The 18,190-nt window shown below is 39.9% G+C and overlaps 1 protein-coding gene across 7 annotated transcripts in view; it reads right to left on the bottom strand.

Moving 5' to 3' along the window:
* rhea (Talin_middle and talin-RS domain-containing protein rhea) overlaps window positions 1-18,190 on the bottom strand; it is a 269,357-nt gene that overhangs the window by 27,521 nt on the left and 223,646 nt on the right. For all 7 annotated transcript variants that reach the window (XM_076177737.1, XM_076177740.1, XM_076177736.1 and 4 more), the window contains 15 exons: window positions 13,486-13,648; window positions 13,035-13,129; window positions 12,491-12,620; window positions 11,952-12,119; window positions 10,606-10,748; window positions 10,367-10,494; window positions 9,437-9,762; window positions 8,837-9,014; window positions 8,232-8,323; window positions 7,774-7,862; window positions 5,745-5,997; window positions 2,636-5,572; window positions 2,045-2,366; window positions 1,730-1,862; window positions 947-1,122 (listed from right to left, as the gene is read on the bottom strand). In XM_076177737.1, coding sequence (XP_076033852.1) covers window positions 947-1,122; window positions 1,730-1,862; window positions 2,045-2,366; window positions 2,636-5,572; window positions 5,745-5,997; window positions 7,774-7,862; window positions 8,232-8,323; window positions 8,837-9,014; window positions 9,437-9,762; window positions 10,367-10,494; window positions 10,606-10,748; window positions 11,952-12,119; window positions 12,491-12,620; window positions 13,035-13,129; window positions 13,486-13,618 — 5,303 coding nt within the window. In that variant the 5' untranslated portion in view covers window positions 13,619-13,648. The remainder of the gene's footprint in view (window positions 1-946; window positions 1,123-1,729; window positions 1,863-2,044; window positions 2,367-2,635; window positions 5,573-5,744; window positions 5,998-7,773; window positions 7,863-8,231; window positions 8,324-8,836; window positions 9,015-9,436; window positions 9,763-10,366; window positions 10,495-10,605; window positions 10,749-11,951; window positions 12,120-12,490; window positions 12,621-13,034; window positions 13,130-13,485; window positions 13,649-18,190) is intronic.

The following is an 18,190-nucleotide window of genomic DNA, read 5'->3' as shown; positions in this document are numbered from 1 at the left end:
GAGGAAAAAGCCTTTGGTAAATGTAATTATAGCTGAGTGACCCCTGTATTATGTGAACAGGCTTGATCACATTTTCTGTGGTTATCCACATTCAGGGTGAAAGAGAACAACAGAAAGGAAAATATCACAGCTCTAACTTTATATCTTACATTGCATATATTGTGATGCATCACTGAATCATCATACATCAGACAGCCAAACAAATGCATGCCAATATTCAACTCATACTGAAGAGGGTTAGGCAGAGAAGAAAAGTTTAAATGTGTTTCCGACGAAATATCTGAGAGGTATGGTATGGGTTACAAGGTTGGACAGAGTGAGAAATGAGGAGGTGAAGAGGAGTATTGGGGTGGAAAAGGAGATGGCAGATAGGGCTGATGAAAGAGTACTAGGATGGTTTGGACACATGGAAAGAATGAGTGAAGAAAGATTAGTAAAAGAGGTATGGAAGACAGAGGTGGAGGGAGTGAATTTGAGGGGATGAGTGAGGATGAGATTGATGGATGGGGTGAAAAGGACATTGAGCAAGAGAGGAATGTCTGTTGAGCAAGGAAGGGAGAAAGCAGGAGATAGGGGTGAGTGGAAAATGACTGTGTATACATGATACTGTGATGCAAGGGGTGGTTATGTATGAATATTTTGACACAGCCTGAAGGGATTTCTTCCTGTCTTCTTTTTTTTTCTGAGTGAGGGGATGGAGAGGAGGGTCACCAATTAAGTAAAGTGGCCTTGCTGTGGATGTACTCTATCTTGCTGCATTGCTTCTGACCCAGGGCAGTGGGCGGGATACAGGGATAACCCATCATCCATGAGGAGCTAAGATGAGAGGGAGGAAAGGGTGGTGGATGGGAGTGGTATGGGTGGGAGTGGGTACTTGCCTTTTGATTTGGCTACCTCCCTTGTGAGGATGCAATTAGAAATCATACATATTAGTACTATGTCATACCTGTTTCTCATGTTGGAAGCTGAACCTATGGCAGAATTGACCAGAGGATCAAAGTAACTGCACATCTGTGTAATGGAATGACCCAGTTTCTCTGCTTCACTCTTCGCAGATCCACGCACTTTGTCAATGTTCTGAAGCAGTTCTTGTCCTGCATTCTGTACTTGCTCATTGTAACCCTGCAATGAAAAGAAAAATTCTATAATGCTAAAGCTTTTCTTGGCTCACAGAGAAAGGAGTGGGGATCTAGCAAAATCAAGAGTTTTCCATGTTGCATTTATGTGGGACCATCTTGTAGTATGAGCGGTAAAAGAAATAAGAGGAGGAGGAAGAGGAGGTGGAGGAGGAAGAGAAAAAGGAGAAAAATGAGGAGAAAAAGAAGAAGGAGGAAGGGCAATTATCAGTTGTCAACTCTCATTATGTGAAAAGGTTGAGGAAATATGAAGCTAATAGCAAGAACCTGGGTTTGGGCACCTCCAGAAAAAGGTGAAATCATAGACAGGTTTTGAAGATGGGTAGTAAGAAGACAATTCTGACGTTGACATCACAAGACCAGTTGCATTTACCCACCACTGATCCTAGGATATGTAAGGTATATGAGGTAGAAGTGAGTACCCACACAATAGCTGTAGTCATTATTTGCAATTTCAATGGCAAACATACAGGACTAATATATAAAATTCTGTAATATAAATTATATAACTAACACTCCAGTTACATTATCTAACAACAGTTCAATCTATCATGTATTAGAATACCAAGTAAAACATAAAATTTTCATCTAACCTGAAGGTTATTGTCAGTCTGTGGTGCTAAATTCTGGTCCAAGACACAGAGTGAAGCCTGATCAAGGTCTCTGATGTTTATGTTTAGTTTCTGGATGGCCTCATCACATTCCTTCTGTCCTGGTGCCTTGTCCCTAAGAAATATAACACCAAATAAAAGATCATTTCATTACTTGGCTCTTAGTATGTATATATTATCATCTGGCCCAACTAAGGAGTAACATATCTCTTCCTTATACCCTCTTCTATTGTATGACATGCAATGCAGGTCTTCTGCTACATGAATGCAAAGTCTACTGGGTACCATGCTACATACCTGATTGAAGACACAAGTTTCTTGATGCTATCAGACACACTCTTGCTGTGACTTGCTAATGACTGCCATGTGGGAGGATCCTTGGGGTTCACAGCAAGAGATTTTGCAGATTCAATCATTGAGCAAGACCCATTAATAATAGATTTGCCAGAGGAAGTAATGGGTTCCTGGGACTGCCGTGCTTTTGTAGAAATCTTTGCTGGCACAGATGCAAAATCTGGTGAATTGGCAAAGGTGCACAAATTGTCAACAGCCTCCAGAAGAGGCTTGGTGGCCTGAGCACACTTGCTGCGATTCTCATCACTGTAGTCCTGGTCAAGAGCTGTACACAAATAAAAACAAATTAATTTTGAACACTGAATGATTAAATGCATACTATAACATGGTTGAATACCACAAATGAAATGTAATACTGAACAATCTCAATGAGATTTATTTCTGCAGTTATTGACAAAATAAACAAAATTGATTAAAAAAAAAAAAAAAAACACAGGTACACATAAATTTCACTGGTAATGTCCTCAATCTCAGCACTGACTTGTATTATACTATACAATATCCACTGTCTAAAAGAAAAGAAAATGAACATACCTTTGATTTCTTTGACCAGGTTAGCAGTAGCATTTGCAACATCCTTGGCTGACTGTACAAAGTGTCTCTTCGCTACAGGATTATTAGTTTTAGCAGAAGCCACTCTGCAGCTGTTGCAGAGAGCACTGGTATGTTTTGCAATAATAGTTGCAGCACTAAGCACTTGTTGCTGATTGCTGTTTTTATCATTGAGTGTTTGGCAAGCCGAGATGATAGCTTCATATGCGCGAGCAAACTGTGACTGGTCAACAAGGCCTGGCCGTCCTGCGACACTTGTTGGATCAGATATGCCGACCAAGTAGGCTGCTTGCGCAGCAGACTCCACAAGGCCACAAATAGCATCACTGACATCCTTAACTGCAACACCAAACTTGTCATGCTCGAGCCTCTTGGCAAAGTTTGCGATTCCTGTCATTCCATCTCCCAAGTTCTTGGACCTGTCCATGACATTATCAAGGCATTCAAAGTAAGAAGAGTCATTCACAGGTTCTGATGGGTTCTCTAGCATTGGTTTCATGGACTGGATAGCACGTACTGCATTATCACACTCCTTCTGCCCGGGGGCAGCTGATGTGCAAACATCAATAAGATTGTTAATGGAGTCAGTCACAGCTCTAGCAGCAGCTGCTAGCTGGTTCTTAGCATTAGGAGCACCTGGATCTGCAGAAACAGCCTTGGCAGAAACTAGAAGTTTGGAGGATGACATTGAGACACTCTTCAGACTTATTACCATGTTGCCTCGTACTTCCTGGTCATGGGTCTGTCCAGCCATTTCCATACCAACACCCATGAGGCTTCCAAAAGCTGTTGAGAACTTCTTGGAGGAGGTGGCAAGGTGCTGGGTGGACTGGCGAGCAGATGTAACAACTTCCGTGGATGCTTCGTTCAACTCTGCTGCGGCATTAGTCAGTTCAACCTGAAGTTCTCCGTAGGGTCTTGTCGATATTGGGAAGTTTCCAGATTCCAGGTCGTTGGTGCAGTCTGTGATGTTCTTGATTGCATCATCCACATCCTTCTGCCCAGGTAAGCTACTAACTGTTTTGTTCAATGCCTGTGAGACTCCCTTTGCAACCTGAGCCAGTTTCTGTTGGGAAGCTGTACTCTGAGGTCCTTGCACAACAACACGTGCCTCTTCAATTAGCTCTGACGAGCGGACCATAACTTCACGAGCGGCATCAATGAGGCGGTGCCTCACAGAATGGTCAACAGAGGTTGCCACCACCATACGTACAGCTGATGAAAATTCTTTTAGAGCAAGAGCTGTGTCTCGAGATGCTATACCTGTGAAATGCTGATTTGCCTGTGAGGCTGAAGTCAGCAACTGGGCCATTGTGGAACCGACTGTTTTGCTTGAATTGCTGAGCTGCTGAGCTGCACTCTCAGGTGTTTCTCCCGGCAGAGGTCTTAGTGTGTCAGTGTCTGCAGCTGTCTTGAGATCATTGAGGTCCTCATTGAGAGCCTGAATGGCATCAAGAGCTGAGTCAATTTCAAGAGAACCACAAGCCTCTTGAGCCTTACCCATTGCTGTCCTCAGATCAACAAGAGCTTGACCAAACTGTTTGGAGGAGTTGTTCAACTGAAGAGCTGAAGCTTGATCAGAGACAGTTGGCAGGGCAGCTTTGACTGAACCCACCATTTTAGTACCAGGCTGAAGAAACTGATTGCATGCATTGATGAGACCCAGCTGAGCTCGTGGTGATTCTGGCTCATTGATAGTTCCTTTGACTCCTTCAACAAGACGTGGAATAACATCCGCAACTGACTTACAGTCTGAAATGAGTCCGTCTTGGGTTGATGGGTTGCTGTTGTGGGGTCCAGCACCTTGGGCTGCGGCCATACACTGAGTTCCTGTGGCTGCAGCATGCTTGGCTGCATTTTCTAGTCTTTTAATGATCTTCTTCTTTAGGGCATTAGCAGCCGCTGCATTTGTTGCAATTCTGACACCTTCTGCAGCAACCTTCAGTGCTTCTTGCTTGTCCTCATCATTGGGGTGGGATGCACAGAGCTTTGCAGCCTCCACCATCTTAGCTGTTGCATCTGCAAGCTGCTTGGCAGCAGCCAAGAGACGTTTTTGCATCTCGGAATCAGTCTGGCTTTCAGCTTCAAACTTTATGTTTTGTATAAGGTGAGAGGTAGCTTGTGCAAGGATCTTGGCTTGGCGAACCATTTCCGAAGCATCTCCCTGGGAAGCAAAAAGTTTATCACTCGAGATGAGGATAGTTTCGACAGCTTCATCGTGAACACTAAGACGACCCTTCTGGGCGCCAGCATTTTTAATGTGGTTAAGTAGATCATTGAGTGCCTTGGTGACCTCTGCTGCAGCATGAGAAAGTTCCCTCAGGAGACCTTCATCCTGAGTACCTAACTGACACACTTGCACCATGCTTTCCACAGCATTTCCAACCTCTTTGGAAGCTTCTATGATTTGCCGCTGGCAACCTGGATTGTCGATGGTTGGAGCAACCACTTTGGCACAAGCGACCAACTGTGATGTGGCCAGAGCACATGAGGTGGCTGAGTTTATAACAACATTCTGAAGTTCTTGATCCTCACACTTAGATGCTACTGCCTTTGCTTTGAGAATAAGAGCTGCAGTAGTGTTTGCCACAGCCTTTGCAAGGCCAAGAAGGATATCCTGTGTTTCATGATCTACATTATCATCAATGTTGGTCAGGACTGCATTGGATGCCTCACCAACACGAGATGCAGCACCCAAAAGATTCTGGCGACTTTCCTTCTTCTCAGGTTCTGCGGCTGTCAGAAGGTCTGAGAATGCTGAACACAACAGTTTGGTAGCATCAAGGATGTTAGTCGACTCTTTCTCGCCTTCAAGAAGAGCTGCTATCATTTTCACTCCCTTGGTCATCTCAGGCAAGTTGGAAGTGATGGTGTGAATGGCAGCACCAACCGCTGTATGATCAACTTCCTCATGCACAGCTGCAAAAGAAGAACCACATATCAAACTTTTCCAAGAATAAACTGGAGGATTTTTAAAGATTAACATGAAATGCTTTACAAGAATAAACCAAGATGTCTTACAATAGTAGATTTGACAAGAATATGACAATATGCACATCTGTGTACACAAGACCAAAGACTAATGGCTTACAGGATGTAAGTGTGACAACTTCTGCGGTAGCAGCATTCATGGCAGCAATTTGTGAAGTCACAGTTTGTTTGTTCGAGTCCAGTGTGACTTGCTTCCACTTGACAGATGCTGCATCTGTGCCCAGCTCTGGCAATTCAGCTTTGGTTTCCAGCTCATCTATGCAGGTAGTGATAACCTCCTTTCCAGTTTCAATGGTACTCACCAGTGCCTTCTGGGGTTTCGTTAGCACACTTGTCACCTTAGGCTGCTGAGCCTGAAAAATGTCAAGATTCAATAAACAGTTCTTGTTGGGATGAATCCAAAATCTAAAAAGAAACTAAAAGCAAATTGGGTCAAACATGTCTAATACAGTATATCTACCTACTAGACATGGGTACAATTTGTATGTGTTTAAGTTCGTAAACAAATAAATGAATGTGATACAAAATAGACTTAATGGGATGTAACAGTCTTGGGAGAGAGGGAAAAGAGATTGTGGTCATTACGATTGCAGAGATGTGAAATGAACACAAATGGCTTAGTGTAAGGATGAGAATGGGATAATAAGAAATAGTAATACAGTAAAGCTTCAATAAACCAAATTTCAGACAAAGCAAACATCTTGCTCCATCAAAACAAACTTCTGATACACCAAACTCTAGTTCAGCATATGTGACAATTGGTAAGCTGGTTGACCAAGTAGATACAGTATACTATACAATACTATACACTACAGATAAAGTAAATTTTGTTTTAAGACATACAAGCAAATATGACCTTTATAAACTAAGCTCTGCTTTAAGAGACAAAAATATTTTTTATCTTACAAGCCAAAATTTTGTATAAACTTGTTGACTCTTCCCCTAATAAGTTTGGTTTATTGAGGGTTTAATATAGTACTTATGCATATAAAAGCAATGGGGGAGGGGCATAATTAGGTTTAAACATTAAGGATTGAGTACAGGTCAAGAACGTTGGGATATAAATACTAGTGAAGAACAGTGCTAGTTGGTGACAGTAAAACAAAGTTCTTAAGAAGTGTGCTAAAGAAAAAAAGATAAGAAGAAATATTGAAAATGGCAGTTCATAAAAAGCTAAAAGGAAGGTTAAACAAAACAAAGGAAGGAGAAACTGCACAAGATATGGCAGCAGAATTTGGGCCAGAATTTGGGTCTGAACCAAATGAAATAAAGGAAAAGTTCAGGAAATAAGCTAACTGAGGAATACTGTATGTAAGGTCTAAGAAGAGCTGATAAAGTTCAAATGAAGAAGACAAAAAGATATGAGATGAAGGGAGAGAGAGGGAGAGAGAGAGAGAGAGAGAGAGAGAGAGAGAGAGAGAGAGAGAGAGAGAGAGAGAGAGAGAAAAGATATATGAAGTGGGAGGGGGGTGAGAAGATAAGATGAACTGATGAAAGTTTCTTAACTAGGCCCTCAAGTCAGGCAAACTCCACTGCATGGCAGTGGAGTTGGCAACAATGAATGTAAAATATATTTTGACACATACACTCACACATACATATATGACATACACACACCAGACCAAAATTAATGCATGCAAACATTTGCACATACACATGCCCACACATCTTCTTTTTCAGACAATTATGTGAATCATAAAATTATTTATTACACAGAAATGTAAAAATTCTTTGTTAGACACAACACCTACTTGCAGAGAAAACCTTCCGTAGAAAGAAGCTTGGAATAGGGAAGAAAAAGAACAACATGATGCAACTGTTGCCAAGCTTGCTTGCAATGTAACCAGGAAGTGGTTAAAACATTCAGAGCAACATGTCACACAATATAACAGAGTCTCTAGATACTGTTATGGCTTAACATTCAACAAATATACTCTTGTAATAACATGAAATCTAATTCGAGAGCCAGACTAGGAGACTTCAATAAGCGTGAGAGAATAAAGACTGCCCTGAGCGATTAAGCAGAACCAAGACATGAGTAGAAAAAATTAAATCATTATAAAACTACAACTGTTCCATAAAGACTAGCTGCAAACTGAACAGCCAAATTTTGTTTGGCTGATACTTACTGATGGTGCCTGGTGGGCCAAATTGATCTGCCCAACAACAGCGACTGACTGAACACTGGGCATAGCACCTGTGCCGAAGGTCTGAGCTCCTAAACAGAAAAATGCATAACACAATATAAATCAAATAAATGGTACATAAAACCCTTTACTGGAAAAGAAATATATAATGAAAAAAAAAGGAAAGAAAAAGAAAACCCAAATAAAATTAAAATCCTAAAAAGAGAGAAAGTTCAGCACTATGAAGTATTGCCTATATACTATAGTCAATAGCTTTGACAATGAATAAAGCACCTAGCAGTAAATATTTTCACATGCTAACGACCACAGGGAATGTAGCCTTGACCTTGGCTTCATGCAAGGCATACCATCGATTTTAAGTATCATCTAAAAGCTGTATCGATTCATTCTTGATTGGCAGAAAATAAGGAAAAAATGAGTTAACAAAAATGGTTACATACCATTGGCTCCTGGCCGCATTACAGCTGGTTTTGCAATGGAGTCTGTGTCGAAGTGTTTCACTCCACTATCTTTGTGCTGGATGATGTTGGCCCTAAATATAACAAACATAACAATAAATAATCACACTTTTTTAATGGTATGTTGTCCATTCTTCATTCTAGCACAGAATATTGGCCACCTCCCTTATAGAGGGGAAGAAGCCCTTGGTATATAGATAGCATATAATATAAAACTTTTTCTTTTTCCTTAATGCCTTCCTGAAAAGAAAGAAAGAGAAAGGAAGAGAGAGAGAGACAGACACAGACACATAGAGAGATAAAGAGAAAGAGAAAGAGGGAGAGAGACAGAGAGAAAGAGAGGAGAGAGAGAGGAGAGGGGAGAGAGAGGAGAGGAGAGAGAAAGGAGAGAGGGAGGAGAGAGATAAGAGAGGGGGAGAGAGGGAGAGAGGGAGGGGGGGAGACAGTAGCTTTCTTAAGTGGAAACGCAAAGAGCCTTAATGAAAACATCTCTCTGCTATATGTTGTTTACTAGTAGAATAGACATGAACTAGAAGTGAATTGATCAAATGAAGTATGGAGTTGCACAAGTAATTTAACAGACTTACTTGATGGGTGAAACTGTATCCTCTAACATAGCTGATCCATCATCACCCTCAATTCCAATGTGATCCTTAGCTTTCTGTTTCTTGAGGATGATATCAATGTACCCAGCAATCAGTTGAGAAATTGGTTCACCTTCAGTGGTTTGCACTGAGTAGTACTGATCTGAGTAGTCTCCAAAGTCTGATGAGAAATAAAATTCAAGGATTATATCTATATCAGGTAAAAATAGCAATCACATGTTCTTAAAATATAAGTGACTCATCTAAATAAAAACAAATATGTACATAGATTAAATGTAGTGGTGTCCAAAAGGGTGTGTGCAAGAGTACTGGATGTGACTATGTTGAAAGGAGAGACCAACACAACAGAATATCTACATATCATCTGGAAGAAGGAAGATTGGGAATAGATCTAAAGTGGAGAGAGAAGGGAGTGAGGCAATACTAAAAGCGAGTAAGATCATATGCTTTTGTTACCACAAAAAACTTTATCTACACACCCTCTTCCTCTCCATTTCTACTGTTAACTTTATGTTAAATGTGCAAAGATTTAACAACATATTTAAAGCAACAGGGAGAAACATCGAAGGAGACACAACCTACCAAGGGTAAATGTGTTTGGCGAGGCAGCCCATCGCCTGACGGTGGTGAGAGGCCAAGTCTTAAGGATTTCTTTGGTCTTCTCATCCAACCGCAGCACCGAATCTTTTGTTACACCCAGCAATCGTGGCACCAGTTTATTTTTGCCTTTCATTTTTTCTTTCACCAGGTAGAAGGTAACACCATATGTTTTGAGGGAGCGTGCAACTCTGACATAAACAACTTTGGCTTCCAACTCATTTAGACCAACATGTTTCTTGTGTTCTGCAAAGATCTTTTTCTCTATTCCTTTCACTTTCAGGTACCCTTGGGGTATAAATTCTTTCAGGCTGAAAAAAGAAGAAAGAAAATTAAAACAAAATTGAACTAATTTCCTTCAGTAATATATATAGATGCTTTGGATACAAGGGAAATGTCTGATGTACAGCAAAGGGAGAAGGCAAGACATAGGTGTGAGTGAAGAATGGTTATGAATGGATGATAAGCTGACATGGTCCAATGGGTTTTCTTCTTGTCTGTTCTGTAAAATTTTGAGTAGATGAGGAGGGGAAAATCACCATATAGAGAACCAATGGTTTTTAACCTCTTCACTATGGGGCACATTGCACGTCTGGCAGCATTAGCTGCCCGATGTGCGATGTTGTGTCATAATAATCGCATTATAAAAAATAAAGTCAGTGCTCAATCGTTCATTCTCTTTCACCCGTGTATTTTGATAACCATAGAAAACTGATGAAGCCAGTTTAGAGAGAATGAAAATTACGTAGGTATGACTATAATAAATATAATAAAGATGGCAACGTCGGCAACAATGAGTACCCACTTGCTCCTCATGCCGCCTACGTAGGCGTCACCGTATGGAAGTGGTTAACATGTGACTATACTCAGCGAATGTATTGAATAATAATATTGACATATGACTGATGCACTTACTCGAGAAATCCTTGTTTGTGTTTAGAATCTAGATGGTCTCCAAACTGAATGTGGCACTGAATACCTGCAAATTCACAGGCTCTTTCTTGAGTAACTGGATGTGTACCATCTAGGATAGCATCACGGCACTGCAAACAAATAAATGCACAAGTTTTTTAAAACAATAAGTTTTATAACATTCTGTCAGACATAAAATAAATATATCACTAAGAATTTCAACATTCTATCATATATAGTACCTGAACATAAAGAAGATTTAACTGAACAGGATCTCTAGAATCAATGTTTTGGTCAGAGAAGAAATATTTCCTTCTCAGCAGAAGAACTTCATTTTCGTCAATTCCCTGTTCTCTCAGTGTTTTGCTATGGTCCACCCAGTTCACTGCAAAAAAGAAATAAAACCAACATTACATAATTATATCTAAAATAATAATCTATATTTCTTAAACAATAATTCAATGAAAGCTCTTCTGCTACAATTATATCTTCCATTGTGTTTCGGCTAATGATGTCCAACCTTCCTACATGACTTCCCAACTCCAAAACAAGAAAACAAAATCAATGTAATCACATATACAGATAACCTAACAGCAATTGTACAATATCATATGTACTGAATATCGTAAAAGGTTGTCCGAAAATGAATGACCAAATAACAACATAATCTTGTTGGATGATTAATTACAAAGACAAGAATGGGTGGGCCTAGGAAGCAAGCAGAAGTGAAGATTCTGAAGTAATGCACTGATAAGTACAGCAATGAACAACATAATGATTCAATGGGTGAAAGCTATGACAAGGTATAGAGGAGACAACAAACTGTGAAATTTAACTCGTTCTTTACCAAACAACCTAATGTAACAGATTCTTTGAAGTGCCTGTGTCCCACAGGAAAAATTGATCATGTAGCACTCAAATGACCATGGGATAGGACTGGGAGCCACTACTCTCCTGCAATAGTCTGTTTGGTGATCAATTAACTATTGCCTGATGTTTCATAGACTGGAAACCCACAACCCCATTGATCTAGAACTGAGAGACTGAGTTATCTAAACCTGATACAATCTCAGGAAAGCAAATTTTATAAGATGGAGGAAATTCTTTGAAGAAAAAAATTAAAGGGAATTCAGTAAAACATGAAAACTATGGAGAGAATGGAAAGTTTTTCTAAACTTTTATAATTTGGGTGCACAAGAATATGTGCCAAAGGTTAGTTTGGATGCAAGTGTGTCTGTCAAACAGGGAAGAGAAAGTGCAATAGATTCAAGTGAATGGAGAAAATTGTGAATGGGTGACCACTCAAAAAGATGTTCTTCTCAACCTTTTAGCAGATGAGTAGGGGAGTTGCCATATAATGAAGCAGAGGGGGTCAAATCAGCCTTGGCTATCCGGCCTTATGGAAGAACTGTGCCTTACTGTATTGGCTTTGACCCAAGCAAGGTAATGAAGTTATGATGACCTTTTATTCCTAAGACAGTGAGATTGATGGGGTTGTTGATTGGATTCTGGATTCTGTTTATGCAAAGGTCTTTGGTATAGGACTTAAGTATAATCTTTATTATGCAACACAGCTGCAGGTTCTTACTTTCATCATCTGTCCGTATCTTCTTCTTAAGTTGTTCCATTTTAGCATCTTTTTCTTTGTCTCCCTCTTTCTTGCGCCTTATAGTAAGAGTACCAAAATTGGGTTTGTTTTCAACTTCTTCTTGTTCAATTTCACGCACCAAGGAATATTCGTCATGATTCATAATACCTGAAATAATGAGATGAGAATGCATGCTGAAACTAAAACAACACCATTATAACACCAATGTAAACAAATCATTATCCGAATAATCTACTCAAATGACTTATCCCTTCTAGTAAAGCCCTTCAATTTGGCTGTATATTTTACAAATTATATTATGACAACACCTGATGGTTTTCTTTTGGTGTAATGAGCCTAGATTAAAACTGGTCTAATAAAATTAAAGTCACTTCAGACCTGTGGATGGAGTTAATTATGACAAAGTTTAAAGAAACAAATTTTTGCCAATGTAAATAAATTTCTTAACAATGAAAAACTACGGTTTTGGAGTATTTGTCAAAAAAAGATGATGAATACAAGACTAAACTGTAATTTACCAATCTTTGTGCAAATGATGACCATCAGATTGGCTACAGGTTGGGAGTCATCCACCAATAATGTTTTCACTGTTCCATCTAACATGCGAACCTTAAGTGTCCGCATCTTTCGACGATACTCTATGATATCCTGAAAGTTGTCAACAATATAATGAATTATAATCTACATCACTGAACATTTGAATATAATATGGTTAAATTCTCAATAATCATTTCTCTTATTAAGGTTATTATCATTATTAACAATTGTTACCTTCTGTATCATAATTATAAAATATATATATATATATTGGTGTGAATTCTATATAGAGGACTGTGAGAAGACATAAACTATAAGTAACCAAGATATCCCTTACACTACCCACATAAGGAGGATGGAACAAAAAGGCTAATATAATTAAACAGTCAAAACCAAATACATACACAAATAAATGCAAGTTACATGAATATCATGAGAAAATCATACTCATCTCTTGATACCATAAAAGATTAAAACCATAATGTTTACAAACATTAGTAATAATACCAAACATGCCATTCTTACCCCATTTCGTAGAAGATAATAGTTGAGGTTGCGTCCCATCTCTAGCCATACGCCCTTGCCCTCCTCACCAGCCAGGAACAACCCATAATCTTTTGCTGTAAAAGAAACTCACATATTATTATCAAGAGTCAGTAACTTGGGTATTAACAAGCCTCAACTCATTGAGTAATTACTCATCCATTAAGCTCTGTTCAAACTTTTGGAATAGAGGGATGATATGCATTAATAAATATACATCCTATATGGGAATCCATACAACAGTAGTTATTGTAAATGTTAATATAAAACTAAAATTCTTTAGTCAATATATCTTTTTTTGAAGGTCTGTTCAAATTCCATATTTGTATTCTACGCATCTACTAACAGCTACAAAAAATTATGGGTTCCAATAGCTTGTCTCTAAAATCAGCAGAGATCAGTGACTAAAAATGCTCCCTTATTTAGTTCTTACCTTGCCCAAGATTGGCTTCTGTGATTTTCTCCCTGATGATCCGACATGCATCAAACACCATCAGGTTCCCATCAAACTGCATTGTCTTGGTGACATTCTGCTCCACAATGTGGACTTTGAGAGAGAGCGCCATCTTGCTGGTTTATTTTCTCGCACTCCTTTTCTGCAATGTGACAAAAAAAATACTATTACTACTTAATCTGTGGTTATCTTAATTATTTCTATACAGGGGGTACTTGAGTTATGATGGAGTTCCGTTCCTATGCTACACTGTAATACCATTTTCGGCATAGGTCGGAGCCAGTATGAGCACCTCCTATGGTGATTGCATTCCTTTTCTTCAATGCACTCCCATCAGAAGAGTCTGCCTTATGCTTAGGAACCATAATGAAAGCCAAATAGTTCCTCCAAAAAACAACACATACAAGAGAGTAAATGATATGTATTCCTCAGCCATGCCTACACACTAGTTCTTTGTATTATTATCATTATTATTATATATAAAAAAGTCAGTAAAGGTGAATGTACAGGGGCAAGCACTACCAGCATTGCAACCACAAAACGGCATAAGTCAAGACTGTTGTAAACCGAGGACTCCCTGTATTGTAAAAAGTCACTGAATATTTCTGAAAGGGCACGTTTCTGTAGACAAGGAACTGTTCGTAAAGGAGATGTATATGATTTTTTATATAAAAATCAACACGCTTCCTATTCCTTTTTCAAGATTTCAATGATGGACATAGGACTAGATAAAAACACACCTCCTTTAACTTTGGTACTAAAATACTGAATGTACTAAAAGTATGGCACATGTGAACATTTGGAAAAAATGGAGACTGCTCACAGCTATACAGAATTATTGTTCATCACCAAATATTTTCACACTGAAAGAACCAAAGATGGAATATACCAGTCTTCCATGATGGATGTCTGAGAGCATCTTCAGACCCCATGAACACCCTCACTGGTATCCATTGACTGCTCCTTCCCTCTCCTGCCTACAATACCGTGACAAACAAACAGATCTACAATAATATAACTGACAAAAGTCCAATTATTTTTCCAAGAGAGATCTATAGGAGGGCCAGAAGACCTCAGCTGACTATTGTCAGGCTGGAGATTTCAAGTAAGTGAAACTTGAGGCAACAATTATTATCATTATTCACAATTAATTTTTCAAATCAATTTGACATCCAAGTAATTTAGGTCAGGATGCTTTTTTTATGTGTTCTTGTGGAAGCTGTGGGTTTCCTGCAGGACCTGGAGCACCGTAATGATTTATTTTTTGTTTATTGCCAAAATACTTAATTTTGATCAGTTGTAAACCTCCAATGTTTCAAGTTTAAATATATCTCAAGTTTGGTGGTACATTGCATATTTAGTTCAAGGCAGTACTCATTGTTTTTACGATACTCAACAAATACAATGACACTGATTTACAATCTGGTGATACCCATTACATATTTTGTTCAGGCTACTGTCAGATAATTTTATTCAGATGAGAGGGGGGGGTTAGAACTGGGGTCTTGGTATTCCAAGTCCGCAGCCTCAGCTGAACAAAAATGTCTTACATCAAGTGGAACAACATCTGTGGCAGGCATGACCATACTGAAGAAGGGATCATTCTTAAAGATCCCCTGCAAGAGGGGAACTGGCAAACTACCTTTGAAGTCACAAAAGACTGAAACTTTCTGAAGATTTCATGAAGTAGCATATACAACTATGGTTTTAAATGATAGTTCACATCCTAAAATGAGCCCTTTCACTTCTGAAATGCGCATTATTCATTTTTTGCATAAGATTTAAATTGCGAAAGCACTCATAATTACATTTTCAAAAATTAGGTCAGAGAGCACTCTAACCTTTAGTTCTTTTTGCTAGGTCCTGCCTTTTTTCTAATTAATGTCTTGTCAGATCCAGAAAGGTCATCGGGTCTTGTGTATACTAAGTCTCTTATAGCCTTAGATATTCAGCATATTCCCTCTCTTGTATAGACAACCAACTATACTAATTCCATCAAAAATCAGCTTGACAGGTCTCGTTCCAACAGGAGCATTGGCTTCTATTTTTTTCTAGTCCCAACACTCAAAAAATTCAATTTCTGTAAATGCAATTTTGAAATATATTCCTTAAGTTCTTAATTTATCCTGAAATATTTCAACTCGACTCTTTCCATAATGAATGACACTTTTACTTAAATGTTTGCTGCTGCTGATACACTTTTTTTTATTATCAACTTACTCCTACCCTTTATGCTTTAAATATGTCTACATTCAATCCGTCCCAAAGATGGTTGACTGCTATCACTTTTGAAACTACCATCCAAGCAACTCTCCAAGTATCTATCCCTTTCTCTGCTTCATCATTTCTGATTCTCCCATGATTACTGGTAAAGTCTGCCACCACTCTTCTCCATTGCCTATAACCTCTCGCGTTTCGTATGGTTCTGTTGTATTTCTTATTCCTTTCCTCCTGTCTATAAATGAATTGACAGGGTTTCTTCCTGTATACGCTGATGACACTAAATTACTTTATGTCCTTTTCCAGATGCTCTTCCGAGTCTGAGGTCCATTATTCTACAATGGCCGCAACAGAACATCACTTCAGGCTCTTCTTTCATACCTAACTGAGGCAAAGACAAGCAAGACAAAATACTTAACATCACATCCAAAACCTCGATATCTGCAGCGGTGATATTATATAGAAATGTAGCAAATGTCTTACTGCCCTCAGACCAATTACTGGCACAGGCTTCAGATAAGACAATGACATAAACACATTAATAAACAAAATGTTAGAGCCGGACTATCGGATTATGATAGTCACCTCACACACGTAACACTATGAGCTGCAAGCAACAAAACAAGACACTGAAAACTATCTGCTGCTGCATGCAGACAATGCCAACAGATCACCACACAGGGGAAGACAGCCTTACCAACATGAGTGACACAGAATGCACAATATCTAATAAAAACAATAACCAGACCCAAGAATACTACTACAACACAATACACACCACCAGCCCACCGCCCTCACCCAATTACATTAACATAACTAAATACATACATTTGTTTATGACAGCTTGGAGTCCAGTAGGATTCTTGACCATTCCCCATCTCCACTACACAAATCTAGACCCAAGCTAAAGAGAACAGAGCTCATCCAAGCAGAATTCGATGTGGCCACCAGATGACCCTCAACACATGCCACCATAAGCTGGAAATGCAACAGATGTGATGCATCTCCACTCTGCCAAGCTACCTCACACACACAAACACACGCACACGCGCGCGCGCGGGACAATCTTGCATATATTTACAGGATGCTGACCAGTAAAAACAAGGCAGCGACATGGGCATGACTACAATATATCAGGGGTGGAGGGGGTTCTGCCAGGCGCCAGACGGGAGGACGATCTATTTCCTCCATGATTCTGGCGTCCTATTGCCATTCGGCAAGATTTTCCACCCATTTGTTACCTTTTCTTCAATGCAACATGACTTCTTCTTCTTCTTCTTCTTCTTCTTCTTCTTCTTCTCCTTCTCCTTTTTTCTTCTTCTTCTTCTTCTTCTACTTTTTTTTCTTCTTCTTCTACTTGATATAATACCCTTTAAGATAAAGTAATACCAAAATTGGAGCAACATACGATCTGATAAATGTTTGCCCACTTGAACACGGTTGAAAAGAAATCCAGCGCGGTGATACGTGTTGCTATAAGTCAAGCGTCGGTGTAATACTCGGAAGTGGAGGAGACTGTACACAGTGCCCTGGCGCCGAGGTACTTAATGTCCTGGCGCCAAGATATAAAAACAAGCATCCTGTCGCCAAGGTATAGAGCCGAAGCATCCTGGCGCCAAGGTATAGAGACAAGCACCCTGGCGCCAAGGTATAAAGACAAGTACCTTGGCGCCAAGGTATGGAGACGAAGCATCCTGGCGCCAAGGTATAGAGACAAGTATCCTGGCGCCAAGGTATAGAAACAAACATCCTGGCGCCAAGGTATAGAAACAAGCATCCTGGCGCCAAGGTATAGAGACAAGCATCCTGGCGCCAAGGTATGGAGACGAAGCATCCTGTCGCCAAGGTATAGAGACAAGCATCCTGGCGCCAAGGTATAAAGACAAGCATCCTGGCGCCAAGGTATAAAGACAAGCATCCTGGCGCCAAGGTATAGAGACAAGCATCCTGGCGCCAAAGTATTGAGACAAGCACCCTGGCGCCAAGGTATAGAGACAAGTATCCTGGCGCCAAGGTATAAAGACAAGCATCCTGGCGCCAAGGTATAGAGACGAGCATCCTGGCGCCAAAGAACGCTGGATCTACCCTCTATCCTGGCGCCAAGGGACACAGCGTCTTGGTGCCACAAGAAAGTCCAGGGAGTGGTGGCCACTGTGGACCAACGCTTTCAGTGAATGAAGAGATTCTTAGCTGAATAAAGTCGCTTGGGGTTACGTGACCATGTTGACGGGGATTCATCGATAAGATGTTCACAACCCCAACAGTCCCTGTACCGGCTTTCGGCTTAATAAAATCGTCTGACGCTGTTCAGATGAAGCTACCATGTTTGTCACCACCAGGCTGAGAGTTAAAAATGACTAACCCCAGACCAGGAGTGGAGGCTCCTTCCACTTGACTAAAATCATCTGACGCCAGCCGTAGTGAAATTATTACTGGTGGTGACACTAAGCCACGTGTTCACACA

This window comes from Oratosquilla oratoria, chromosome 41 (genome assembly GCF_046742065.1).
Source record: "Oratosquilla oratoria isolate Oo_2021 chromosome 41, ASM4674206v1, whole genome shotgun sequence".
Classification (NCBI taxonomy): domain Eukaryota; kingdom Metazoa; phylum Arthropoda; class Malacostraca; order Stomatopoda; family Squillidae; genus Oratosquilla; species Oratosquilla oratoria.
The sequence above is the reverse complement of the archived record's forward strand: the minus strand, read 5'-3'. Positions and strand labels throughout refer to the sequence as shown.